Here is a 27,915-nt window from a genome sequence, read left to right as displayed (position 1 = left end):
GAACTTGGCAACATGCCAAAAACATGCCGTGTGCAAAGTCTATGGGGTTTTTCAATCAAAAAAAATTACATAAGTCAAAAACGCTCTTTTGGAAAAAATTAAAAATTGGCAGGTGAGTTTTTCTCACCCATCTCCACATTCTGTATCATTTTCAAGCAAATCTGAGCATGACACCGTAGCCGTTCATACTACCTAATTTAGTAAGGGTATGGAAGTAAGAGAGGTCTTCTTCTGTGTCAAATGTTATTTAGCAATTTATTATTCACAATCAAATTAATCAGAGCAATTTTGAAATTTGACCCGTACATGAAGTTTGACCTGAAGTGACCTCTGCTGTGATTTTAACATATTCCCCTCTTGGTTTATATTCACCAAGTTTGAGCCCAATCACAGCTATTTCAACCCCTAAATGACCTTCGACCTCAACATCCTTTAGGGTATTACCGTATGTATTATATCTTTTCTCCCTTCAATGATCATATCATTGTTACCATAATACTTTTGGAATGGCAATTTTAACCAAATTGATAGCATATACACAAACGGATAGAAAATTATCTTGAGGATTGTGTTAGAAACTAGGGAAAATGGTTGAAAATAGGGAGTGTTTTAATTGCAACAGCACATCATGACCCACTAGCTTCATCACCAGTTGGATTTTACTTGTATTGTAAACTGGTAAATATTGTCTGCATAGTTGTTTCCATGTGAACATGTGAAGACAGTGATGTTACCTTTCCACCCTGGACAAGTATCCCGTCAACAGGTCCTGTTCCAGTGTAAACGTAGAAGTAGAAGTAGAAATTGATGGCATCGGAACAATAAAAGGATGTCTTGATTTAGTGGAGAATTTCAATGAGCGTGTCAAATAATGCAAACGTCAATATTGATGCCCGCATATGGGAGTTTGAAGTTTATATTATTGTTCGTATCATTCATTTTACCAGGCTATATTTCTAAACAAATACACGCATGTTTTGACGAACTCAAATTAATTGTCATATAATCTGGTAACACCATCATTGCCTAAGTTTCAAAACCTGTTTGAGATGGTGGTAAAAAAAGGTCCCATTTTTGCCCAAAATCATTAAAATCCTACATTTTAGGCCTACTGATGAATTCCAAGAGGTCATAGGTCAAAAACCACAGGTCACAGAAAAATGTTGTGATTTACTTTTTTGATCCAAATATATCTCTAAGTAAGCTGATACACTTTTCAAGATGCATATAATTATGTCATTTAAAAAAAAAATTCCATGCAAAAATGACTATTTTTGGTCAAGACTAGGCTTAGTATCCTCAAGGTCCCCAAGCCTATGGCTTGCTATGCCACCTGTCGATAAAATAGCCTATGTGTCTGAACCTGTATTGTATCAGATAATGTTTAAATGCACATTCTATTCAACTAACATTGATAGTATAAAATTAGCCGAATAAATAATTGTAAAACGCACAAATTGGAAGATTTTCTGGCAATACCGGTTTTTGCAGGACAGGACTTGTCCCCAGCCTCAAAGTGTTGCTTACGTTGCAGTGTGTGTCTAATCATGTGTGCAAAGTGTGCAAATATTTCAATTAAGTTGGTGGTATTAAAGGTTACATGAGTAAATATGTAGAAAATGCATTATTTTGAAAACTGCATTTTTTGAAAATTATCAAACTTTCTGGCAACACTGGCTTTACAGGTCAAATAGCCCCAGAGATTTTTGACCAAATTTGGAAGGGGCAATGTCTGCCCAAGTACCAACAAAGAGGAAATAATTATCGGTGCTCAAGCAAAATTAGTTTGTAGACTTCAAAGATAGGGTAAAAATTAGCATTTTTTCAAAAGTGCTAAATTGGCAATGTTGCCCAGCCCTAAAATTGCACATAGGGAAATATTATTGAAATATTTTTTGTATCTGGGGAAAGCACAAAGATGGTACTTTATGGTGGTAAGGTTTTTTTTTTAATGTGACCTCAAATTTAAAGTCAGGAGCAATTCATAAAAGTACATATTTTTCTTTATTTTCACCCCAAAATTAGCAAAAATCGCCAAAATCATAAAATCTGCCGTTGCTATGGCAACAAGCTCCGGAGGAATTTTTGATGTGACTTTTTGTAACCTACTACCAAACCCCTTTCACCTCATTCAATAAAAATTTTTTGACCGTTAGCAGGCACATGTGGTTTTTACCCAGAATTGCAATTAAGTGATTCAAAGGTATGTTAATATATTATGTGTATGGACGTCATAAAAGGCGATCCATAAATTTACCTCTATCCTGAGTTTTTTTCTTGTTATATTTTATGTAAAGGCGTTTGTGATCCAGAAACAGAATTTATGTGTGCTGGAGGTGGTTGTATTAACGCTACCTGGTATTGTGACTCTGAAGAGGACTGTTTCGATGGCAGTGATGAAGTCAACTGTACTTGTAGTGAGGATCAATTTCAATGTGATAATGGTGAATGTGTACCAGATTCTTATCGGTGTGATTATGTTAATGATTGTGGAGATAACAGCGATGAGGTGGCAGACTGCGAGTGCGATCCGGAAATTGAATTCGAATGCGAAAGTGGTGGATGTATTAATGGTCAATGGATTTGTGATGATGAAGAAGACTGTTATGATGGTAGTGATGAAATCGTTTGTAATGCTACTACTATGGAACCCGGCACAACAGGTAAATTGTAATGATTGAACAGATTAATCAGGATCGGTATAGTTAACTCAGCAGACAAGGTTCTTTGTTTCTGATCTACTACTTGTGTACGTTTTAGCAGCCAATGTTGCCTTTATCAACACTCGATGAGTAGTACCTGCTACAGATAATCCACACCAGAAATAGTTCCAGTGCTGCTCTTAGAGTTGACAGTTGGTTTTTTTTAAAGGGATTTTCTTGATCTGTAATTCAGAAACTCATCAAAAATGTGCAATAATTGTGAGACCATGAACAGAGACGAAGGAGAGTACCAATTATCTCACATTTTTAGTGAGTTTCTGAAACCGGGATCAAGAAAACCGGCAACTCTAAGATCAGCGCTGGAACTACTTTTAGTGTCGGTTGTCAATAGCAGTCACTACTCATCAAGTGTTGATAAACGTACACAAGTATTAAACTGCAATTTTTGGATCAAATGTAAAGAACCTTGTCTACTGAGGTAAATTATAACTATTGAAGGAACTTAATTACTGGCTGACAAGATTAATGTCAAAAACACAACCTGACCGAACGTATAACAAAAAAATAACCTGACCGGCCGCATGCCCTCCCCCAATTGGCAAAAGTATAAAGAAGTTCCAAAAAGTCACAGTTTGCGAGGTTTTATATTTTGAGAATAGAGTCCACTTTTCCCAAAATCGCCCCCTGGAAAAAATTCATCAGCCCCCCCCATGACGGATCATGATTAAGTATCGTATGTTTATACCAGTATGTTTATGCGTGCATGATGTTGCGATTATGTCTTTCTATGTCGGGGTCGGTGTTGGTGTGTATTGTACTCATGTATGCATCAGTATTGTAAACATCTAAAAAAAATAACTAACCCCCCTTAAATAATGACCATTATTAAAAAACGGATGATTGTATTACAAATCTGTAAAGTGCGTTATTTCTGCATACTGCAGTTACTGTCCGTTTTCCTATACACAATACACAGTGCTCTTTCCCATTGACGCGTGACCTTTACAAATAGCCCTACGTTAACAGTATGGGGATATGACTAGTTAACGTCGCTGTGTGAAAAATAACCGGCCAATATTAAAAGTACTCTTCTAAAGTTCTAGAAAATATAGTTTTTAACATGTCCTAAATTTTAGCTAATTTAGATGTTTGGAAATATTCGTACTTTGGTGTTTTAGTTAATGTTATAGGTAATAGTACATTGCCTAGTTAACGTCGCTGTGTGAAAAATAACCGGCCAATATTAAAAGTACTCTTCTAAAATTCTAGACAATATAGTTTTGTAACATGTCCTAAATTTTTAGCTTATTTAGGTGTTTGGAGAGGGTCGTACTTTTGTGTTTTAGGAAGGACATGTAAACGACAGATAACACCAAAAATATGAAGAAATTATTTCCAAACCGTGTTAAGTCAAAAATCATTATGTTGCTCATTTTCAAGAATGCTGGTTTACAAAAAGCACGCCATTGTCTGATTTCGTGAACAAAGCCACACATAACATTGTTTTCTTTCGTTTCCTTTATAATCGGTTACCCAACTGAAGCTATGAATACCAGCTTTATTGCGATATCGCACATGAAAACAGTCACTTGTGCACAACCAGAGAAGATCCGATTTAATCAGTTGAGCTGTTTCAATGAGTGTTATCTTGGTTTAATAGCTTTTAATGGGGTTAAGTCCTGCAAAGGTCGAGATGAATTCTACTGCAGACATGACTGCATCATGGCACATTGCGATACCTGATTAGTAGCAATTGACTAAATATTGACGTCACAGTGTACATTTAAATCAATGTAACCCAAGATTTGAAAGTTGAAGTAAATTGTATTGATTTTGTATTTAGTGTATTATGGAAGGAAATCTGTGTAATGATATCTGAGTGTTTTTGAATTGTAAAAATTTGTATGTAAGTGCAACTTTAAAATCTGGACCTCACTACATTACATTGACCGGTGTTTTATTGTTTTCTGGGCTATCGTATCAAATGTGGTGTCAAAATGCGCATCAGGTACTTTTTAGAGATGTTTTTATTATCCATAACTTCAAACATACTCCTATTACATGTTCATCCATAGCACCACCGTGTCCAGAAAACCAAACACGCTGTGGTGATGGAGAATGTATTCCAAGTGAATTCTGGTGTGACGACTATGCAGACTGTGAGGATAGAAGTGACGAACTCATGTGCTGTCCTGACACACAGTTTAACTGTGCTAATGGGAGATGCATTGAGTGGGATCAATGGTGTGATGGAACCAGTGATGATTGCAGAGACAACAGCGATGAGGATAACTGTGCAGGTATGCCTTTACATTCAATATAAAAAGTAACGTTTCAATTCAATTTTCTGAGTCAAGTCTGAATTATATCTATAATTTTATTGGAATTGCATTCACTTAAATCTTTCCCTGTAAACTTTTAGAATGTTCCGAGGATGAATACCGATGTCGTACCAACGTGTGTATACCAAGTGAATACAGATGTGACTACGTTCCTGATTGTGAAGACAACAGTGATGAAATTGATGAATGTAAGCAATTTACTAATAATCCTTCCAGTAAACTCGATAAAGATGCCGTTTTATTTGGAATTCTAAACGTTCATCGTTTTCTTTTGAAATACAAACATTAATTTTAGGTGATGCGTGATTCCTTATTAAATTAAGGTGAAAACCCATATGATATATCTTAAATGTTCATCTCATGGTCATGGCAAAAATAATAAGCATTGGATAAGACTATTTATTTATATTTTGATGGAAGACAATGTTTACCTACAAAATAAATTCAAGCACGACCATCACATTTCCCTAACACCCTATCAAACCAAGGGACCGTTCACAAACACTTGTAACAGGGGGCCTGGTGCAAAAAAGAAAAATTCACATATTTTTTCAGGCCCCCACCCCTTTCGGACCAAAAATTATTTTCAGCCCCGCCCCCCCTTTTTGGTCATGAAAAATGAACGTCAACCCCAAAGAAAAGAAAAGCGCAGTAATTTATAGTGCGCTACGCATAGGCACAACGCCTAGACGTTGATCCACAAGCCTCAGCACACTTTACAGGTTGTCGCTGACCACTACGGCCCCACATCATTCCATAAACCATTTAACAACAATTCGGGGACTACAAAGAGCCCAGACACTATACATTCCATTACAACTCTATTTGTCCACGAGAGCGTACTAGGCACCGCCAAGGTTCGAACCCGCAACCTCTAGCACCATACCGTAGTCGAACACCTTATCGATTGAGCTAACTTGACTGCTAGTGACTATAGTGTAAACTCATGTTCTACGAGAAAAATTAAGGTGATATTTTGAAAGGCCCCCTTCAGAGGGATAAGAATTTTCAAGGCCCCCTTTTTGCACCAGTCCCCCGTTACAAGTGTTTGCAAATGGTCCCTAAATCCAGAAAAAATCCATGTTCGATTTGTATATAGCGCTTGGATGAATATTGCTATAGTGCTGTCGACTTTTTTTCAGTGTTAACTTTTAAAGCTTGAATTCTTCCTTTTTTAAATCCAGGTGAATGTGACCCCGAAATCGAGTTTTCTTGCGCAAGTGGTGGATGTGTCAATATCACATGGCAATGTGACGGAGAACCAGACTGCTTCGATTATAGCGACGAAGCAGGAAACTGCACCTGTTTAGAAGATGAATTTGCATGTGAAGATGGTTTATTGTGCATACCAGAAGAATACGCCTGCGATTACGTCAGTGACTGTTATGACTACAGTGATGAAATTGCTAACTGCACATGTGATCTTGATTCCGAATTTGAATGTGACATCGGAGGGTGCATCAACGGCACGTGGGTTTGTGATGGGGAAGAAGACTGTGTTGATGGAAGTGATGAAAGTGGATGTTTCTCAACCGAGACACCTACAGAAGGTAAGATTGTTTTTGTTTTGTGAAGGATCACTATTTTACTCTCTTAAGTATTTCTAAGAACTTTACAACTGCAGCGGCAAATAAATAATTAATTGACATGAGATTTTCATAAATGATGATAATTTCAGAAAAAAAAGAGAAAGAAAACAAAATGTGCTAATATCTCATATCGAGGGTTGAGAGCCAGGAAGCCTCAACTCACAATCACCTGCTCCCACAAAATGAGCATAAAGTCGACAGGGCACTATAAAAGACACAGTCCATTAATCATCGCTAAATTCAATAGAAAAGAATAGACATTATTGAGGAAATATTGATTTTGAAGACCAAAGAAAGGAGCCAATTTTATGCTCATTTTGTGAGAGCAGATCATAGTGAGTTACAGCTTTCTAGTTCTGAACCCTCGATATGTGCATTTTTCGAAAGTGATAACATATTTCCTATTTCGATTGTAGCACTGAATTAACGATATTCTTATTTCCTTATTTGGTAAAAGCACCAACATGTCCAGAAGGTGAATTCTTTTGTGACGATGGCATGTGTATACCAAAAGACTGGGCATGTGATGGTGTGATGGATTGCCCTAGTGGTTATGATGAAAATGAAGACTTCTGTGCCACATGTCCGTTCCAATTTTTCTGTTCAAACGCAAGATGTACTGACCTGGACAATGTATGCGACGGCAGAGATCACTGTGGCGATGACAGCGACGAAACTCAGATCTGCGTCGGTAAGTAAATCTCATCGTCTCTCGTACTTACATGATCTCATAGATACAAAAACTTACATAATATGAAAGTGCAATGGATGGTTCATTTGATTACCTGAAAATGTTGTTTTCAGAATTACCGTCACCAACCATCGGCGATGTTGGATCAAGGTCTATCACATTCAATTGGGACGAGGCTCCACCACAACTCGACAGCAACCCTCAACGAACCATCACGGAATACGCTGTTACTTTATCTCCACAAGACGGTGGTCCTTCACAAACCTTTTATGCTCCTGCTATGGCTGATACAGAGTTTAAAGCAACTGGTTTAAAACCAGAAACAATATACGACATTGAAATTGCACCTGTTATAGAAACTGAAGGACAAGAAGATCCTGAAATCTATAGTAGTCTGGGAGTGGCTCCAATGATTGCTGAAACAAGTAAGATACTTAATGCTCTGCGTGCTAGCGATGCGCTTCAATGGAAAAAGTTCAAGTTTTGAATTATTTTCTCAAAATATAAAAAGCTATCTTAAAAACTACTGAATCAATACTAGGCTTGTTTGTACTCATTTTAATGCATTTTTCATGCTGATTCCAAATATGGTCATGAAAATTTACATTTCTGAAATTTTGAATTTTGAATTTTTTTTTTGAACTTGTCGTCTGCAGTCGACACCCGCGTGAAGAGAGTTAATGATATATTACAAGATGAATGGGGTAATATAGATAAACATACCATATTTGTATACCCATGTGATATACAGTATACTCCGTAATCCCTTTTGAAATCAATATTTAGATATCAACTCATCTCACAATGAAATTACATTCAGAACTAGAACAGCTCCCATCCCAGAGGGCACACCTGATGTTGAAATCACGTTGAAATTTTGACGTCGAATCAATTTCGACGTTGAAATCAGGTTGAAATCACGTTGTATTTGCAAATGGACTTCAACCTGATTTCAATCCGATTTCAACCTAGAGGTTAGTTGAAATCAGGTTAGGTTGAAACTTCGACGTTGTATCAACGTTGATTCAACGTCGAAATCCTAACCTGTGCCCACTGGGATCCGACAATAGCGATGATCTGGTCACTTGGGATGTGTTGTGTTTTGTGGAACGATGAATTGTTGATTAAAAGTAGAGTTTTGATGCAAATATTTTAAATATTTTTTATATTTCTAGTAATAGCACCAACCACAGAGGCAGGAACTACTGCACCTGGTACTACAGGTAATATTAATTTGATACTTGAAACAAATTCATTAGGCTCATCTATAAACGAGTGAAATAGCTTTTGCAAATCTTCAATGACATAGTCATTATTTAGTGTTCTCAGGCGGCGTATTATACGAGGGGTGGTCAGTAAGTAATGAAAGTTGTTTTGTGACCCCATGTATGGATTATGGTCACAAGACAACTTTCATTACTTTCATTACAGCCCCTCGTAATAAACCAGTTTGCCGGGAAATGTCATTTGCATATCGCGCGACATTATTATTATGGACTTTGTTATAACAAATTTAAAATATATCGATTTATACTTCTTCATTACCATGGTAACTAATTACGAAGGAATATGCTTCTACAAAACTGGAATAATAAATTCTAATGTCATCCCACTTGCCCTTTATTCCTAGAAACACCGTGTCCAGAAAACCAATCACGTTGTGACGATGGTGAATGCATTTCAAGTGAATTCTGGTGCGATAGTTTTGCAGACTGTTCTGATAGAAGTGATGAACTCATGTGTTGTCCTGAAACACAGTTTAACTGTGCTAATGGGAGATGCATTGAGTGGGATCAATGGTGTGATGGAACCAGTGATGACTGCAGGGATAACAGCGATGAAGATAATTGTGCAGGTAATACTATTATCATGGGCTATTCCATTTAAAATCCACACTACCCCCGTGGAAGATTTAGCTAAAGTCTTCCACAAAGGGAGTATCAATTTTGAATAGAATAGACAATTGCGTAAATTCTATTTAAAATACGCACTCCAGTTGTTGAAGATATAGGTAAAGGCATAATACAGAGGGAGTATGGGTTTCAAAATGATTACCTCTTACCAATTACATTTAAAAAACATATTCCCCCTGTAGAAGATATTTCCAAAATCTTCCATAGGGGTAGTGTGGATTTCAACTGAAATAGCATCGTTTTTGCAAATATGTGGTGACACAGCATCACACAAGATGACATCATAAATTACATAACATAATAACTCAATATAACATATCATGACATAATATAACATAATATAATATAACATAACACATAACATAAATTATTCTCATGACATACGTGAAAAGACACTTTCATTGGGTTGTGGTCATGTTATACATGCACGAGCCGAGACTAACTACCCAGCAAACACAAAACGATTTAAAAACGTTTTCAACAGGTTATATTTTGGGTTTTTCGTTTTGGTAAAAACGTTTTAATATATAACATTAAATGTTGGATTATATAAAGGTCATGAAAACGTTTTAAATTGTTATGTATGAAAACACACTCCGGCAATGTTTTTAAAATGTTTTCAAAATGTTATAGCAAAACATTTTTTGGCAAATATTTTGCTAACACTTAAAAGGGCATTTCGTGATCCACAGCCTCATCCCCCCACTTTTCTCAAAAAAAAAAGTTGAGATTTTTATATCACTGGAAACCTATGGCTACATAATGTTTATGTACAAAATATTTCTTGCAGATTAATTCGTTTAGCAAAGATATCGTGAAATTTGATTTTCGTTCTGGTGCACCAGAACGAAATTACAACGCATTGTCTACGGAGCAGTGTAATCAAATTATCATGCATAACTCGCAAACGCAAAATCGGAATCAACTGAAATTTTGGGAATAGGTTTTTTTAATGGATATGTACTGGAAAATGTCATAAAAAGAGGATGCTAGGATCACGAAATACTCCTTTAAGTAACATTAGAATATTTGCAGTAGATTATCAAAAATGTTTTTGAACGCTATGAAAACATTCTATACCCTTTATACCCTTTATATAACCCGACATTTAAACGTTTTCTGGTAACCTTTTCTAACCTTTTGCGAATGATGTCGAAAACGTTCTGTGTTTGCTGGGTAGTACCGGAATGATCGATTTGATTTGTTTCTCCTTGTTTTTATTATCAATGTATCAGCAGCTACTTGAAATAGAGGATTAAATTATGAGAAAAGGGGTTATTGATGGGACATATATCTTCTCATATAAGACCAAAATATTATGTCACAAAGCTGCTGCACGCGATTTTTTTGCAGTCCGCATTATCTTGCCTAGGAGAAATTGGTTAATTTAATTCCCAAAACAATATTTTTGACAAAAAGTCAAAAATGTTTGAGTTTGCCAATAGTATGATATCTAACAGTCCTGATAAATGTACTCACGGGGTGATAAACCATAGCATAACATAAAATAAACAATAAGACACGACTTGTGTTGAAATGGATTGTAACAACTGATGGTCTGTCAAAATGTGTATTATTTCATATATCGTTAATTTATAATATCATTCTTTAAACAGAATGTACGGAGGATGAATACAGATGTCGTACTAACGTGTGTATACCAAGTGATTACAGGTGTGATTGGGTAGCAGATTGTGAGGACAATAGCGATGAAATGGTCGACTGTAAGTATAATATTTTCTACTTAACGAATATCTTAAATCTCTTAGTACCGACCCGTTTCAGTTTATTGATATTTGATGCCCACCGCACTGGTATAATTTATACCAGTGCTAATTGCAAATTATAAATTTATTGAATCATGCGTATTGTCTTTCTTTGTATAAGGTGAATGCGATTCCACTGTTGAATTTGAATGCACCAGTGGTGGATGTGTAAATGCCACATGGCGGTGTGACGGTGAAGCTGACTGTTTTGATGGAAGCGATGAATTATCTTGTGACTGTCCAACCGATACAACGCCGTGTGATGATGGTTTACAATGTGTACCAGATGCCTACAGATGCGATTATATTTACGATTGTTCAGATAATTCTGATGAATTGAATTGCACATGTGAAAATGATGAATTTGAATGTGATGGTGGCGGATGCGTCAATGGTCTGTGGGAGTGTGATGGGGAAAGCGATTGTTTTGATGGTAGCGATGAAAACGCTTGTGGCACAGAAGGTACGAATACAATCTAAAAGTAATCAAGTGTAATTGTGTGGAAAGATGTCATACCTGTTTTAGAAAACGGTATCGTCAATAAAAGGATTGTCGTTATTGTTTTAAAATTACAAGGCGTAGGCGCCCTATTTAATGTTAGCTTTGGACATTTAATTATCTTAGTGATTTTTTCAGCCGGGTACATCAGGTGGAAAATAACTTAAATAATTAAATATATGAAGCCAATGCTAAATAGGGCGCCTCCTCCGGATGTTGCGATTTTTAACAAGCGAACCAACATATGAAATTAAGGATTTAGACAACAACGATCGAGTAACAATCTAATATGATAAATTATTATAAAGAGTGTGCACGCAGGTATACAAATAACACGTAGAGAATGTAAACGCCTACATATTGTGATATTTATTGCTCTGAATTTATTCATTTACCAAACTTACAATTGTACCTAATCATGCCTACTTGAGTCTCATACCATTTTTATATGGTTATAAAATATGACATAAGTTTAAATGTAAAACAGTCAGACCTATGTCATATTGTTATAATCTGATTGTTTTGTTTATAATGAACAGCACCAACATGTCCACCTGATGAGTTCTTCTGCGATGATGGAGCATGCGTCTCCAAAGAATGGGCATGTGATGGGTTTGACGACTGTGCTGATGCCAGTGATGAAGACGAAGATTTCTGTGCTAGCTGTCCATTCCAGTTCATGTGTATGAATGGATTATGTACGGACCCGGAAAATGTTTGCGATGGAAGGAATCAGTGTAGAGATAACAGCGATGAAACTCAAATTTGTGATGTTGGTAAGAAACAAAACGTTTTTCTAACATGGTCGTATTTAAGCTACATTTTGTGTGTGTTTAGTAACGTGTTAAATTGTCCAGTGAACCAATGCTGAGGACTGATACACTTGTACGAGGCAATATAGTACTAGTATAACGTAATGGTAATCATTTACAATTGATTATTTTACTCATTTTATAATCAGAATTACCACCTCCAACCGTTGGCGATATTGGAGGAAGATCAATCACCCTCAATTGGGATGACGCTCCACCAACATTAGACAGCATCCCTCCGCGCAACATCGCGGAATACGCTGTTACATTAACTCCACAAGACGGCGGTCCGTCACAAACGGTGTACGTTCCTGCTGAAGGCGACACAAGTTACACAATTACGGGTTTGCAACCAGAGACACCATATGATGTTGAAATTGGCGCTGTTGTAGAAACTGAAGGACAGGACGAAGGAGTAGCTTTAGATCTTGGAGTTCCTCCGTTCACATTTGAGACCAGTAAGTGTTTGGATGTTAAGTTTATTTTGCTTTTGATACGATTAAGTTGGTATACACGTAACGCACATTCTTTAAAATGATTTGCTCATTAAGCCATATATTAAAAAAAAAGTATTGAAATGTATATATCAATTATTTCAATGTTTTTGTAGTAACTGCTCAAACTACCGCGGAAAGTGTTACGCCAGCTGCTGGAACAACAGGTAAGTCGTATTAAAACGCGGGGAATTTGGCTATAAATTATGCAAAAATACATAAAATTCTGCTAAACAGCAAATTCAGATCAAACGCAGTCAATCGTAGTTAATCGCAGGAAAGTGCTAACTTGCGCTAAATTATGTTGTAGAGTAAATTAATCCTGCAATTTAAGTGACATAATTATACCTAACCGATACAGCGACATTAATGATTTTGTTACAAAGATACTTCGTTTATTTTGAAACTGGGCGTGTTTAACCCTTTAACCAATTACGTAGGAAGAGTCTATGCTGTTCCGGTTTTGCGAAACTGAAATAACAAATTCTGACGCAATCCTACTTAACCTTTATTCCTAGAAACACCGTGTCCAGAAAACCAATCACGCTGTGACTCTGGTGAATGCATTGCAAATGAATTCTGGTGCGATAGTTTCGTAGACTGTGCTGATAGAAGTGACGAACTCATGTGTTGTCCTGCTACACAGTTTAACTGTGCTAATGGGAGATGCATTGAGTGGGATCAATGGTGTGATGGAACCAGTGATGACTGCAGGGATAACAGTGATGAAGATGACTGTGCAGGTAATGCTGTTACTACATGTGCATTATTCTTTATGCAATGACACAAAATCACATAATATGATAACATAACATAAATAACGAAAGAAAAAAAAAAGAAAGAAAGAAAAATTAGAAAAAGAGAAACGAAAAACAAAACGAAAGGAAAGAAAGAAAACAACAAAAAGAAACAAAACATAGACATAAAAAATGAAAGCATGAAAAAAGAGGATGAAAGTTATTCAAAGGGGCATTCGCCGATTTTATTTTACACAAAATAAATATTTTTGACGCCATTAAGGGATCTAGAACGAGCGTTTATGGCGTTTCGACAGTATTTTTTGCGGGACATGAGAGCACCTCAGACGTATCGAATTGCATTCTGAATACGAAGCATGTCTTTCTGGTATCAAATAATTTTCATATTTTGAAATTCACGATATAACACAAATTTTATGACAAATTATTAAAATGTGATATTTTTCACATTTTGGAGATATAACAGTCCTCGAAGTAAATTTATAAATTTAATGATATAGTCTTAAAGTGTATGTAGCAAGGAGGAAAGGCCGACGATCAATTGAAAATTTTGACCTTTCATATTGAAGATATGGATTTTTCCCCAAAAGACCAATTTTTTTGTGTGTTTTGGGAAAAAAATCCATATCTTCAATACGAAAGGTCAAAATTTTCAATCGATCGTCGGCTTTTCATCCCACCTACATACACTTTAGGTAGAAATCATCAGATTTATAAAGTTTACTTCGAGTACTGTTAAATATCAAAAATATCAATTTTTAATGATTTGCCATAAAATCTGTATTACATTGCGAATTTCAAAAAATCAAAATTATTTGATATCAGAAGGCCATTCTTCGTATTCAGAATGCAATTCGATATGTCTGATGTGCTCTTATGTCCCACAATAAATACTGTCCAAACGCTCATACCCCTTCCCTTAAGGACTAGCTGCTGTCAAAAAACATTCATAACAAGTATTGTTAGAAAACTGCGCAACTCGATAACCGCGAAATCTAGTAACATATGAAGAGCTCTGTTTCAAAAGCCCTTACATCCACTTTTGGCTGAAATTGAGTTATTGACATGACATTATAGTGTGGGTAAAAATACACATTTTGGTGGTTGTTTGACCTTCATACCACTTTCCCTTCCGGAGATATTGTATATTTCCCGTTTGGGAAATCTTAGGGAATTTCCAGAAATCTGAACTTAAAATGAATATAGAATTGCTATGTTTTAAATTTTTTGATGTATAATAGTAGCCAGGAATGTTCTTTACCTGTTTAAACCAAAAGGAACTGTTTTTGGGTCACTATGTTTGAAAAAATTATTTTAATTAACAAAAGGTGTAGCTTCGGAAATATCCAAAAAATGCCATTTTCCCGAATTTAATTAAAAATTCATAATTAAAAAAGTAAATGAGATATTTCGATTTTTCTTTTTGATTTTGAAAGCATTAGTCAAGTTGCATAAAGTAGTGCAAACAAATGGGCTCAAATTTGAGTGCAAAGGTGGTTTCTAGAAGAGGGGTAAATTAATTTTGTTGCAAAACCCCTTACATCCACAAAAGGTGCGATATAAAAGAAATAATAAAAAAAATAGGAAGGCTTGAAAATTGTACCAAACCTATTCTTTTAGTTTCTATTCATCAACACTTTATCCAAATCCAAATTGAATCAAATCGAACAAGTAATAACTGCACAATTAAAAAAAGCTGTTTTTCTCAAAAAGTCAAAAGTGGATGTAAGGGTTTTGCAACAAAGCTCTTCATATAACATAACACAACCCAACATAAAACAACATAGCATAATATAGCATAACATAAATTCTTCTTCTTAAATACTTTAGAAGGTTCATTGTGCAGTTCCATTGGTCCAATGATCGTCTTATACATGTACGAGCCGAGTACGAGATTATCTACCGGAATGATCGATTCAAAGTTCACGTCAAGTCTCGATCGCAAATGTTGTTTAAATTTGTTTTTAAATTAGTCTCAGAGTTGCGGCGCGCTAATTTTACGGCATACATGATCTCCCGGCATTGCCTTGCCTTAGAGATCAATTGAATTCCCCACATTTTTTAAACAAAAGTAAGTTTTAAAAACATTTGTTGGAAGAATTTCAGGGCTAACATTTTGAAGTTTGGAGCATCCCAGGGTTATTTTGACGAGTTGGTGGAGGGGGGGGAGTATTCCGCATTGAAGTTTAAAATCGAGTACGTGCCTAACATGTGCGCAACCATTATTCATATTATTTTGGCATAAAATAAGTCATTGGCTTTGTTAAGATTGACATGTCACAAGAGTAGAATACATAACATAGCCTAATACAGCATAAACACAACAACCTAAAACAACACGAACAATAATACATGTGTTAATGTGGAGACTAGGCAAACTTGGTTCAGGCCTTAAAATTAAAGCCAACGTGTAAGCTTTAGGTTTCAAAGTACTATTTTGTTTATAATACTATTGTCTGATAGCCCGGGGGGTTCACTTGGGACATTATTTGTTACGCATGCTCGTCACAAAAAAAAGTCTAAAAAGGGTCGAATTTTGACCTACTGGGGTAGACGCTTTCTTTAGGAAAAGGGGTGCCTTTTAAGGATAATCTATGACGTTTATGGTTGTCATTTCAACCCATCTGCAACGTTAAGGGTCATTTATTTGCAGAGATGGTTCTGGAGATGGTTAGCCTACTCAGGTACACACAAGTAATGCACCAAAACAAAGAAAATGAATATGTACAGTTCAAGGTTATTCTCTTTATAAGTAGGCCTACTCATATTAAGTGAGAAAATTGTCATACCCATTACGCCATTTAGGGTCCGTTTACTCTTACGCCATTAAGGGGGTGACATTTCTAATATCTTACGGCAATAAGGGGTGAAATTTGCGACCCCTGAATACGCCATTTAGGGTAAAATTTGTTTGATTCTGTGACAAGCATGTGTACCACTTTAGTATGCGAGTGAACCCCCGGGTCTGATAGGAGCATTAACAGTAACAATAACCACTGATGTTCTGTCATAATATGGGTACATATTATTCATATATTGTAACTTTATTATTATTATTATTTTATTTATTATTCTTTAAACAGAATGTACGGAGGATGAATACAGATGTCGTACTAACGTGTGTATACCAAGTGATTACAGGTGTGATTGGGTAGCAGATTGTGAGGACAATAGCGATGAAATGGTCGACTGTAAGTATCATATTTTCTACTCAACGAATCTCTTAAAATCTCTGTACTGACCCGTTTCAGTCTGTTGACACTTGATGATACCACACTGGTATAATTTATACCAGTGCTAATTGTAAAGTACGACTTTATTTGTTACATTGATTCATACACATTGTCTTTCTTTGTATCAGGTGAATGCAATTCAACTTTTGAATTCAATTGCACCAGTGGTGGATGTATAAATGCCACATGGCAGTGTGACGGTGAAGCTGACTGTTTTGATGGAAGCGATGAATTATTTTGTGACTGTCCAAGCAATACATCCCTCTGTGATGATGGTTTACAATGTGTACCAGATGCCTACAGATGCGATTATATATACGATTGTTCAGACAATTCTGATGAATTGAATTGCACATGTGAAAATGATGAATTTGAATGTGATAGTGGAGGATGTGTCAATGGTACTTGGGAGTGTGATGGGGAAAGCGATTGTTTTGATGGTAGCGATGAAAACGATTGTGGCACAGAAGGTACGAATATAATATAAAAGTAATCGAATGTATAAATGTATTAATAATTGGATATCACACCTGTTTGATATAGAAAACGGTATGTCCAATAAAAGGATAATAAATGATTGTATTAAGATAGCAATTGCTAACATGAAATAAAGGATTTAGACAACAAAGAGTAAAAACCAATTATGATAAATAAGAGTGTAAAAAACATGACAAGTCGAAGAAAAAAGCACTAAATATTGTGGTGGTTATTCTTCTTTCCCAAATTATTGTACCTAATAATGCCTACGTGAGCCTTGACTGGGTATAGTATGGATACAATATATTCATACACTCCTTGATAGTGACAACTAATCAGAGCCTCCGTTAGTAAATTACTAGCCGTGCATAAATATTGTATAATTGCACGGGCGCGCACTCCGCGTAGTACGCGCGGTGCTTTTGGCCACGTTCATTTTTCTTGCGGGTGGATGCATTTATATTTGCTTGCCTTTTCCAACATTTTTAATGACAATTTTGTTATAAAAATCGTGTATGAAATAGGTTAATAAATGCCTATCACTTGGGGCTCGTGCATTAGACGCATCAACATCTCAGTACGCGTGCATTATTTTGTACAATTTCACTCGCAACAAGTGATACGCATTTATTAACCTATAAATAATTAATCGAGTGTAATAATGTTGTGAAAAGATATCTTACCTGTTCTACAACACGGTACAATCTTACAAGCGAACCAACCATACGAAATTAAGAATCTAGACTCAAATTTATCAGTGTACCTAATTATGCCTAGGTGAGCCTTACACTTATATTATATTGTAATGATTTGTTTGTAATGAACAGCACCAACGTGTCCACCTGATGAATTCTTCTGCGATGATGGGGAATGTGTCACCAAAGACTGGGCATGTGATGGGTTTGACGACTGCGCTGATGCCAGTGATGAAGACGAAGATTTCTGTGCTACGTGTCCATTCCAATTCATGTGTATGAATGGATTATGTACGGACCCGGACAATGTTTGCGATGGAAGGAATCAGTGTAGAGATAACAGTGATGAAACTCAAATTTGTGATGTTGGTAAGGAACGAAACGTTTTTCTATCATGGTCGTATTTAACAGACAATGTTATTTGTTTTGGTAGCATGGTGATTGTGTAGCTAGTCAATTGGAGGTTATTAAAGACTGATACACTTAAATTGCTTGCTTTGTGCTACATGCTACGTGTGTTTGCATGCAACCTCCATTCAAGATATAAGAAGAAGATATCTCCCACTCAATTGGTTCTATGGGATGAGGGAGAACCTTTGAACATAACATAGGTGGTACCACGTAAGAGGTTTGTAAAATATTAAAAATAATTAAAGGACACACAAAAAATGGTAATCATTTACCAAGGTTATTTTTATTCATTTTATCATCAGATATACCTTCTCCAACCGTTGGCGATATTGGAGGAAGATCAGTCACACTCAATTTTAATGATGCTCCACCAATAGACAGCAACCCTCCACGTAATTTCACGGAATATGCTGTAACATTAACTCCACAAGATGGCGGTCCTTCGCAGACTGTGTATGTTCCTGCTGAAGCCGGAAATTACACAATTACGGGTTTGCGACCAGAGACACCGTATGACGTTGAAATTGGCGTTGTTGTAGAAACTGAAGGACAAGATGAAGGTGTAGCATTTGATCTTGGAGTTCCTCCGTTCACCTTTGAGACCAGTAAGTTCTTGGATTCAAGTTTATTTTACTTTTGATAACGAGTGTGAGCATGTACGCAAAGTACTTTATTTAAAATAAGTTTGCTCATTAGGCTTAATATTGTTACAAGTATTAGTATTTATATATCACTTACTTCATTCTTTTTTGTAGTAACTGCCCCAACTACAGAAGCAGGCACCACTGAAAGTGTTACGGCAGGTAATTGAAAATTTTTTTACTAAATGGGCTATTCCCTTTAAAGTCCACACTACACATGTGGAAGATTTAACTAAAGTCTTCCACAGAGGGAGCTGGAGTTTCGAATAGAAGAGACAGTTAGGTGAATTCCATTTGAAATACTCCAGTTGTGGACAGGTAAAGCTATAATACAGGGGGATTATGAGTTTCAAAATAAATAACCCTGACCAATTACATTTGAAAAACACATTCCCCCTGTAAAAGATATTTCCATAATCTTCTACAGTGTGGATTTTTAATGGAATAGCCCAATGTTGATAAATGACTTAAAATATGGCCAATTATTGTTTTAGATTGCAGTAACTTGTAGTTTTAACTTAAAAGTGCAAACATAGTACTGAATTCTGGAAAACCATGTAAAATTCTGCTGAATTGTGGTCAATGCCAGAAAATGCTGACAAATTCTGATGAATCGCAGTAAATTGTGGTAAAGACATTATGCTAACTTAAGGAAATAATTTTTATTTCTATGTACCTATACAACGCTTTTGATCAAACCTTAACAAACACACAAGGAGAAAGCTTAGATTACGGGGAGTATTATAGACTAATAGATTTCGCGGTTCTCAGCTGCGCAATTTCAAATAAATAATGCAATGAACATTTTAGCAGCTCGTCCTAAATGGCGTCACAAATGTTTGTTCGTGTAAAAATGCCCCTTTTAGTCGGTCTTCGTTATTTAGATCTTCATATAACGAAACATACGAGGAGAAAGCTTAGATTACGGTATTATGTTTATTTTTGACTTGACGGGGTATCTTTTCTTTGGTCTAAAATCATCATTAGTATGTGTTGTATGGGGAAGAGTTGTGTGTGGGTAAGGCGATAAAACAACAATTAGATGCTATATTAATCGCCTTATATAATAGTCCATGTAGTCTCTCACCTGTTTCTCTCACCTGTGATTCTTCCCGCTCTAGTGATCGCCCCCGTTTAGTTAGGCCCGCTACATCCCAATAGTATTAAAGTGCTTCCCTCCAATGACATGTGCCTAACAGGGCGCATGTATCGACAGCTGTCATCATCTCAGATTACTGTGTTTCGTCTCAAGTTGAGAGTATTATGCCATGTTGGATTTCGTAGTTGCAGATTCAAATAGCCCCCGCCAATCTATTTCCTGCAGGGCGTGTACAAGGCGATTTGTCACTACAAAATCCAACATGGCGTTACTCTCAACTTACCAGTTGAACGTATGATTTAATAAAGAGGTCGTATTTGAAATGTTTCAATATTATGTTATAGTGTCTCTTAAATTCTCCAATTGATGGTTCTGTGACAATTATTTTCATTACTCCGGTAGAGGTAGTAAACTCACGTATAAGAATCTTATTGGGTCTAATTAAGGTGGTCGCAAATTCTTTACAGCTCCAACGTGCCCACCCGACCAATTCTTCTGCAATGATGGACCGTGTATCCCCAAAGACTGGGCATGCGATGGGTTTGAAGACTGTTTTGATGCCAGTGATGAAGAAGAAGCTTTCTGTGCTACCTGTCCATTCCAATTCATGTGTACAAATGGATTATGTACAGACACGGACAATGTTTGCGATGGAAGGAATCAGTGTAGAGATAACAGCGATGAAAATCAAATTTGTGATGTTGGTAAGAAACGAAATGTTTTTCTGACATGATCGTGTTTAACGCACATAACAATGTAAATGTGTATGTAGTGTGGTATATTATCCAGTGAGCCAATTAGAAATTATTTAAGACTCAAACAATTGACGAAGAGAGCCTATTTAACATAAAGCAATGTTAATCATTGACAGTTATCTTGTTTTATACATTTTATTATCAGAATTACAATCTCCGTCCGTTGGTGATATTGGAGGAAGATCAGTCACACTCAATTTTGATGATGCTCCACCGACATTAGACAGCGTCCCTCCGCGCAAAATCGCGGAATATGCTGTTACATTAACTCCACAAGATGGCGGTCCTTCGCAGACTGTGTATGTTCCTGCTGAAGCCGGAAATTACACAATTACAGGTTTGCAACCAGAGACAATGTATGACGTTGAAATTGGTGCTGTTATAGAAACTGATGGACAAGATGAAGGAGTAACATTAGATCTTGGAGTTCCTCCGTTTACTATTGAGACCAGTAAGTTTTTGGATTCCCAAATTTTATCATAAAAACAAAGATGTTTATTGTCATTGTCTAATGGAGTGTTTATAACTCGGTAATGAATTTTGGTAATATTGTCTAACTTTTTCCAGTTACTGCAGCAACAACGGAGACGGCAACTACCGATGCTGCTACTACCCTAGCTGGCACTACAGGTAATTTGGAATGCAAATTATAAGCAACATCGTATTACATTAAAGTTAATGTTTCATTGGCAGTCGCACAAAGAGTGCAAAATTGATGTACTGTAAAAATATTCGCAGATCACCATGATCACGGAGATTGACTATTGAATAATCAACATTACAATAATAATATCATGTATTGTAAATGTATATATTGTTTAAAAATTGGATATCAGTATCTTTGTTGAATAATGGCAGGCGGTTGTGTCTTAACCGCACATTAACATGAACAAACATTGTTCTTGGACTTTGAATCTACTTCTTTTCATTCAAATTCCTTTAACCAAACCTCAAACTTGCTCTTTTAGCAACACCTTGCCCAGCAAATTATACAAGATGTAACTCTGGTGAATGCATTGCAAATGAGTTCTGGTGCGATAACTTTAATGATTGCGCTGATAGAAGCGACGAACTCATGTGTTGTCCTGAAACACAGTTTAACTGTGCTAATGGAAGATGCATTGAGTGGGATCAATGGTGTGATGGTACTAGTGATGACTGCAGGGATAACAGCGATGAAGATAATTGTGCAGGTAAGTTGTAACTTGATGTACTCAAACCTCAAGAGTATTACCTTCATGAGGGGAATTTTTTGTGGATGAAATGAATGCGTGAAGCAAAAGAGACCGACATTCACATTCAGAAAGTATGTAGGCCTGTCTATTGTTGGAAGGGGTAATGGAAAGTAGAAAGTATCTGCATTATATGCTGGACACCACATGCAGAATAATATTGTCACTCCATGACTTATTTTGGCAACCACAGCAAAGGTGTTATAATTATTATCAATATAATGATAGCTAATTTGTTTGATATTTAAGGCGAGTCAAACCAAGTACCATAACCGTCACTGCAATTTATCATAAAGTAAAAGTTGAGTTTAAGAGCATGTTTACTTACATTGTCTTCTAAACATTTCAGAATGTACCGAGGATGAATACAGATGTCGTACCAATGTGTGCGTACCTAGTGATTACAGATGCGACTATTTTGCTGATTGTGAAGACAACAGTGATGAAATTGATGAATGTAAATATATTAACAATAATTATGTAGAATCCCATTAAATTCCTATTTACGTTTTTAAAAGTTAAAAGATTTTGATATCAGGGGAAAGCTCATATTTTTCTCATTAATATATTGCAATTTGGCGTTCCAAATCGGTATATTTCCGAAGGAATCATCAAACAACTGTTGAATTAGTCTTAACTGTGGTATACCACGTTTGAGACTAATTTGTCAGTTTCTTGATAATATTTTCGGAAAACACCGATTTGGAACTCCTTATTTCAATATTTCAATATGTTAATGAGAAAAATAGGATCTCTTATTTTATATCAATTTATTACGTGAATATCATTGATAAAACACGGTAGAATATAGTAGTATCATGATTATCACGCTGTATAAATCTCAGTAAATCCATAAGGAATTAGTCACATTTACAAGAAATATTTACATCTTCCTTATGTATGAATGCTTGAAAGGGACGACATTTTATGTTATATGTCAATTTTAAAGAATTATTTTTCTAAATATATCAGGTCATATATCAGGTCATCTTCCTTTAAAGCCAAAAATCGTTTGCATATATTAGAGCATTAATTTATTCTGAACATGTTTTAAAAACTAATCGACTAGGCGAATGTGACCCCGAGATCGAGTTTGCTTGTACTACTGGTGGATGTGTCAATATCACGTGGGCATGTGATGGAGAACCAGACTGCTTCGATGAAAGTGATGAAGTAAACTGCACCTGTGCAGAAGACGAATTTGCATGCGCAGATGGTTTACTGTGTATTCCTGGAGACTATGCCTGCGATTACCTTTTCGACTGTTACGATTATAGTGATGAAATTGCTAACTGCACATGTGATCCTGAGTATGAATTTGAATGTGACAGTGGAGGGTGCATCAACGGTACGTGGGTGTGTGATGGGGAAGACGACTGCTTGGACGGAAGTGATGAAAATGCATGTGACTCAACCGAAGCACCAACAGGGGGTAAGAATGTTGTTTTTGAATATAGTTTTGATGAACCTGTAGAGAAATTATGCTAATTTTACGGACGCTCAAAAGTGATCACTACGAAACCTCAAACCCAAGGAAATATAGCTTTTGTGTTCGTGATGAGAAAGAAGATTGTATTGATGAAAGTGATAAAAACGTTTTGTGGTAGCTATATAAAAGGGATGCTTAATTTATAACATTTCACTCAAATTTTCAAGTGACATTGAAAAGGTAATTTTCTAGCATATAGTTTTTAACAGTAACAAACAATTACTCCATAACAAATTTATATGGATTCTTTATGAACATGGCTGTGAGAAAATGAAACTCAAACGTTCTGAGATTTGGATTACTAGGCTACTAACTAACTATATACATAAAATCAATCTTGTCTGTATACATGATTGTCAAAGGTTAATGTTCCCAGCTCTGTTATTTAGAATGCGGATTACTATATAATATCTTAAACTAGGAGAGGGATAAGTTCAGGTTAATGATTTATTTGTAATGAATGAGAAAAGTATAAATTCAGATTTCTCTATTACTCTTTGTACAGCTCCAACATGTCCACCAGATGAGTTTATGTGCGATGATGGACAATGCATCTCTAAAAGCTGGGCATGTGATGGTATTGAGGACTGCAGTGGTGGTAGCGATGAAGACGAAGAATTCTGTGCTACTTGTCCATTCAGATTCTATTGCTCAAACAGCAGATGTACAGACTTGGAGAATGTCTGTGATGGCAGCGACGATTGCCGAGATAACAGCGATGAAAATCAAATTTGTGCTGTTGGTAAGAAATAAGTTCCTACCGAAATTATAAATGTATCTAATTTAATGAGTGTGGTTAACTCATACTTTACTCTTATTATCTTTTGCTTTATAAGAATTACCGTCTCCAACTATTGGAGAGGTTGCACCAACATCCGTTACATTCAATTGGGACGAGCCTCCACCAGCACTAGAAAGCAACCCTCAGCGAACCATCACGCAATATGAAATTACTTTAACCCCACAAGATGGCGGCCCTTCACAAACTGTTTACGTTCCTGCTGAAGCAGATACATCTTACACAGTATCAGATTTAACACCAGAGACTATGTATGACGTTGAAATTGCTGCAGTTATCGAAACTGAAGGACAAGAAGAGCCTGAATCCTATGATCTTGGGATACCTCCGATGTTGCTTGAAACACGTAAGTTGCCGTCTAAATAATGCTTACTTACCGATGACATACGTCGTTTAGTTATAATGTAAATATCTTTACTTAGAGAATCTTCACATGTGTGATATTTGCCTTTAAATAATGATATAATCTCGAAATCACAATGCTTCTGTATTCATTTTTATGATATTGTTTGATTGTTTTAACCAGCAATGGCTGTAACTACAGAGGCAGGTACAACTCCACAAAGTGCAACAACACAAGCTTACACTACAGGTAAGATGTTAAGTCGTGTCAGTGTATGGAAGTATCATCTACTACTTCCATGGTCAGTGCAGTAACGTCGTAAGTGATTTGTCAGTGACTTTGTTGGAGACGTCTTTTGTGTATAAATTTGCTTATTTTATTTTTTTAACGGTTTAATTATTTTATCAAAATTAATTGCTTCTTAAACTTATAAAACATATTTTAACCGTAACTCTCCAAGTGCTCTTTGGCAAATTGAATTGATAAATAGAAGGAAGGAATAAAAGAGAAAATGAACAAAGAAGTTGTTTGAGGCGGGATTCGAACGCGAGACCCCTAGCATGTCAAGTAGGTCGTCCACCAGTAGCTATTGATGGTTCGCTGGCTCGGTCAACGAATCCGTGCGTATATACGACACATCAAGAGGGATGTATGCATGGACAGTGGCTTTCAGCTGTAGTATTTTGTAGTACGCGGTGTAGTTAGGGTTAATCAGTGCCCGGATCAGTGCCTATATGAGGGACCATACATGTTATTATAGCCCAAGATGACACTTACGACGCCCTTGCTTTGACACGACAAAATGCTTATACACCAGGAAATGAAAATGATAAAAGAAGTCTGACGTTGAATTATAAAACTATGTTAAAACTCTGTTTTAATGTCCAGAAATACCGTGTCCAGAAAACCAAACACGTTGTGACGATGGAGAATGTATTCCAAGTGAATTCTGGTGTGATGACTATGCAGACTGTGCGGATAGAAGTGACGAACTCATGTGTTGTCCTGACACACAGTTTAACTGTGCAAATGGAAGATGTATTGAGTGGGATGAATGGTGTGACGGAGCCAATGATGACTGTAGGGACAATAGTGATGAAGATAATTGCGTTGGTAAGTTGATGTAGACAAACCTTAGAGTATACATGAAGCCTACATAAATGGTGGATGAAATGAATGCGTGAAGCATGCCGGCATCAACATCCAGATACCAACATTCAAAGTACGTACGCCTATCTATTTTTGGAAGGGATGGGAAGTAGAAAGCATCTGCCTGTCAATATAAATGATAGCAATATTGCAGTACAGAATTGTCCTAAATCGTTAAATTGACCTCTGATTTCTCTCTATATATCTTCCCAAACCGATAATTAAATCTGTCACTGTTGGCCACTAGTTTTATTTTCCACAATGTGTGTGTCCTGCTCCACTTGGTACAGAATAGATTCCTTATAGCTGTATCTGCGAAAGGTATCCTAGTTGGATATTAGATTGAAAACGTGCTGATTTTTCTGCTTATGTGCATTCATATAATGCAAATATATATAGGTACACTAATTAATTCAGTTATCATTAGGCGGACCATAATGTATTTTATTTTGACATATTGAATCAATGGCCATTAATACCCTTAGAAAAAATACAAGTTGTTGTAAATTGGGTAAGAACATGTTATAAGTATGTTGATTCATTATTATAGAACATATCAATGTGTGTTTCAGTTACAAACTAAATTTTACGTAGAAATCTACACCGGAAATATTTGTACCAATTTACCCCGGGGGCTGGCGCCCCCAAAGCCCCCCCCCCAAATACGCGCATGGGGTGGGGTAAGTTGTGTGCCCATATTCATACGGCGAAGTTGGTCTTTTGAGGTTGGGTCCTAGCCACAAACGGAATATAAAAGTACTTTGACCAAAAGTGTTAGCATTTTAACCTATTTGCCAAGAATTTAATCATGTTACGCACTTGAAATTTAGCTGCTACAAGTTTCACAAGTTTATCAGTTTTAATTTTTTTTAAAGGATTTGTGTTACCTTTTCCTCTGACGATTTCTTTCTTATAAATACTAATTATATTTCATTATTGCATCTCAGAATGTTCCGACGATGAATACAGGTGCCGTACTAACGTGTGCATACCAAGTGATTATCAATGTGACTATCTAAGTGATTGTGAAGACAACAGCGATGAAATTGATGGATGTAAGTTATTATTATTTTCATCATCATTATTATTATGAGCATTATTATTTAGCTTCGTGTCTAGTGAGTTGAGCAATGTCACACCTTGTACCAACCTAGTTGTATTGAAGCCTTTCCTTTTACTAACAATTTAATGTGCCGTAAGTATATTTCTCTAATTGATCTGAAATATTATACAAACAGGTGAATGTGACCCCGAAATCGAGTTTTCTTGCGCAAGTGGTGGATGTGTCAATATCACGTGGATGTGCGATGGAGTGCCAGACTGCTTTGATGGAAGTGATGAAGAAGGCAACTGCACCTGTTCAGAGGACCAATTTGCATGTGAAGATGGAACACAGTGTATACCTGATTATTACGCTTGCGATTACTTTTATGATTGCGATGATTTAAGTGATGAAATCCAGAATTGCACTTGTGATCCTGATTATGAATTTGAATGTGACGGCGGCGGATGCATCAACAGCACGTGGGTTTGTGATGGGGAAGAAGACTGCTTGGATGGAAGTGATGAAAGCGTGTGTGGTACCACTGAAGCACCAGGTATATTTTACGTTTTACTTTTTATGATGACCATGGCGTAATGGGCACAAATTCGCGATATTATACACATTTTATGGCAAATGATTAAAAATTGATATTTTTGTAATTTAACGGTCCTAGAAGTAATCTTAAATTTAATGATATGTGCTTAAAGTGTATGTCGCTGGGATGAATTCAAAATTATTTGATATCAGAAGGAAATTCCTCCTATTCAGAATGCAATTCGATATGTGTGATGTGCTCTTAGGTCCCACAAAAAATACTGTGCAAACGTTGCCATCCGATTTCTTAAAAGACTCAAGTCGCTATGTCGGAGTCGAGTATGAGTCATTTCAATTTATAAAAGTCGAGTCTCTAGTCATGACTCGTACAAGTCTGTCAGTTTCTCAGTCTGTAACAAAAGCTAGATTGTGAAATTAAAGACCCTATATCAACAATAATGGGAGTCTCCGACCCAGTTGACCTTG

General features: G+C 36.3%; 1 protein-coding gene across 15 annotated transcripts in view; it reads left to right on the top strand.

The window, feature by feature from the left end:
* Positions 1 to 27,915, top strand: part of LOC140153752 (uncharacterized) — a 107,660-nt gene that overhangs the window by 5,092 nt on the left and 74,653 nt on the right. For 14 of the 15 annotated variants that reach the window (XM_072176589.1, XM_072176587.1, XM_072176594.1 and 11 more), the window contains exons 5-35: positions 2,298 to 2,663; positions 4,739 to 4,963; positions 5,086 to 5,193; positions 6,190 to 6,555; positions 7,052 to 7,285; positions 7,399 to 7,710; positions 8,461 to 8,508; positions 8,916 to 9,140; positions 10,815 to 10,922; positions 11,086 to 11,427; positions 12,003 to 12,239; positions 12,425 to 12,733; positions 12,886 to 12,936; positions 13,288 to 13,512; positions 16,611 to 16,718; positions 16,889 to 17,230; positions 18,065 to 18,301; positions 18,646 to 18,948; positions 19,099 to 19,146; positions 20,551 to 20,787; positions 20,984 to 21,289; positions 21,406 to 21,468; positions 21,807 to 22,031; positions 22,420 to 22,527; positions 23,140 to 23,502; positions 24,065 to 24,301; positions 24,396 to 24,704; positions 24,885 to 24,950; positions 25,590 to 25,814; positions 26,798 to 26,905; positions 27,089 to 27,448. In XM_072176589.1, the coding sequence (XP_072032690.1) occupies positions 2,298 to 2,663; positions 4,739 to 4,963; positions 5,086 to 5,193; positions 6,190 to 6,555; positions 7,052 to 7,285; positions 7,399 to 7,710; positions 8,461 to 8,508; positions 8,916 to 9,140; positions 10,815 to 10,922; positions 11,086 to 11,427; positions 12,003 to 12,239; positions 12,425 to 12,733; positions 12,886 to 12,936; positions 13,288 to 13,512; positions 16,611 to 16,718; positions 16,889 to 17,230; positions 18,065 to 18,301; positions 18,646 to 18,948; positions 19,099 to 19,146; positions 20,551 to 20,787; positions 20,984 to 21,289; positions 21,406 to 21,468; positions 21,807 to 22,031; positions 22,420 to 22,527; positions 23,140 to 23,502; positions 24,065 to 24,301; positions 24,396 to 24,704; positions 24,885 to 24,950; positions 25,590 to 25,814; positions 26,798 to 26,905; positions 27,089 to 27,448 (6,801 nt within the window). The remainder of the gene's footprint in view (positions 1 to 2,297; positions 2,664 to 4,738; positions 4,964 to 5,085; positions 5,194 to 6,189; positions 6,556 to 7,051; positions 7,286 to 7,398; positions 7,711 to 8,460; positions 8,509 to 8,915; positions 9,141 to 10,814; positions 10,923 to 11,085; positions 11,428 to 12,002; positions 12,240 to 12,424; positions 12,734 to 12,885; positions 12,937 to 13,287; positions 13,513 to 16,610; positions 16,719 to 16,888; positions 17,231 to 18,064; positions 18,302 to 18,645; positions 18,949 to 19,098; positions 19,147 to 20,550; positions 20,788 to 20,983; positions 21,290 to 21,405; positions 21,469 to 21,806; positions 22,032 to 22,419; positions 22,528 to 23,139; positions 23,503 to 24,064; positions 24,302 to 24,395; positions 24,705 to 24,884; positions 24,951 to 25,589; positions 25,815 to 26,797; positions 26,906 to 27,088; positions 27,449 to 27,915) is intronic. The other variant, XM_072176600.1, reaches the window with a different exon arrangement.

This window comes from Amphiura filiformis, chromosome 5 (assembly GCF_039555335.1).
Source record: "Amphiura filiformis chromosome 5, Afil_fr2py, whole genome shotgun sequence".
Lineage (NCBI taxonomy): Eukaryota > Metazoa > Echinodermata > Ophiuroidea > Amphilepidida > Amphiuridae > Amphiura > Amphiura filiformis.
The sequence above is the reverse complement of the archived record's forward strand: the minus strand, read 5'-3'. Positions and strand labels throughout refer to the sequence as shown.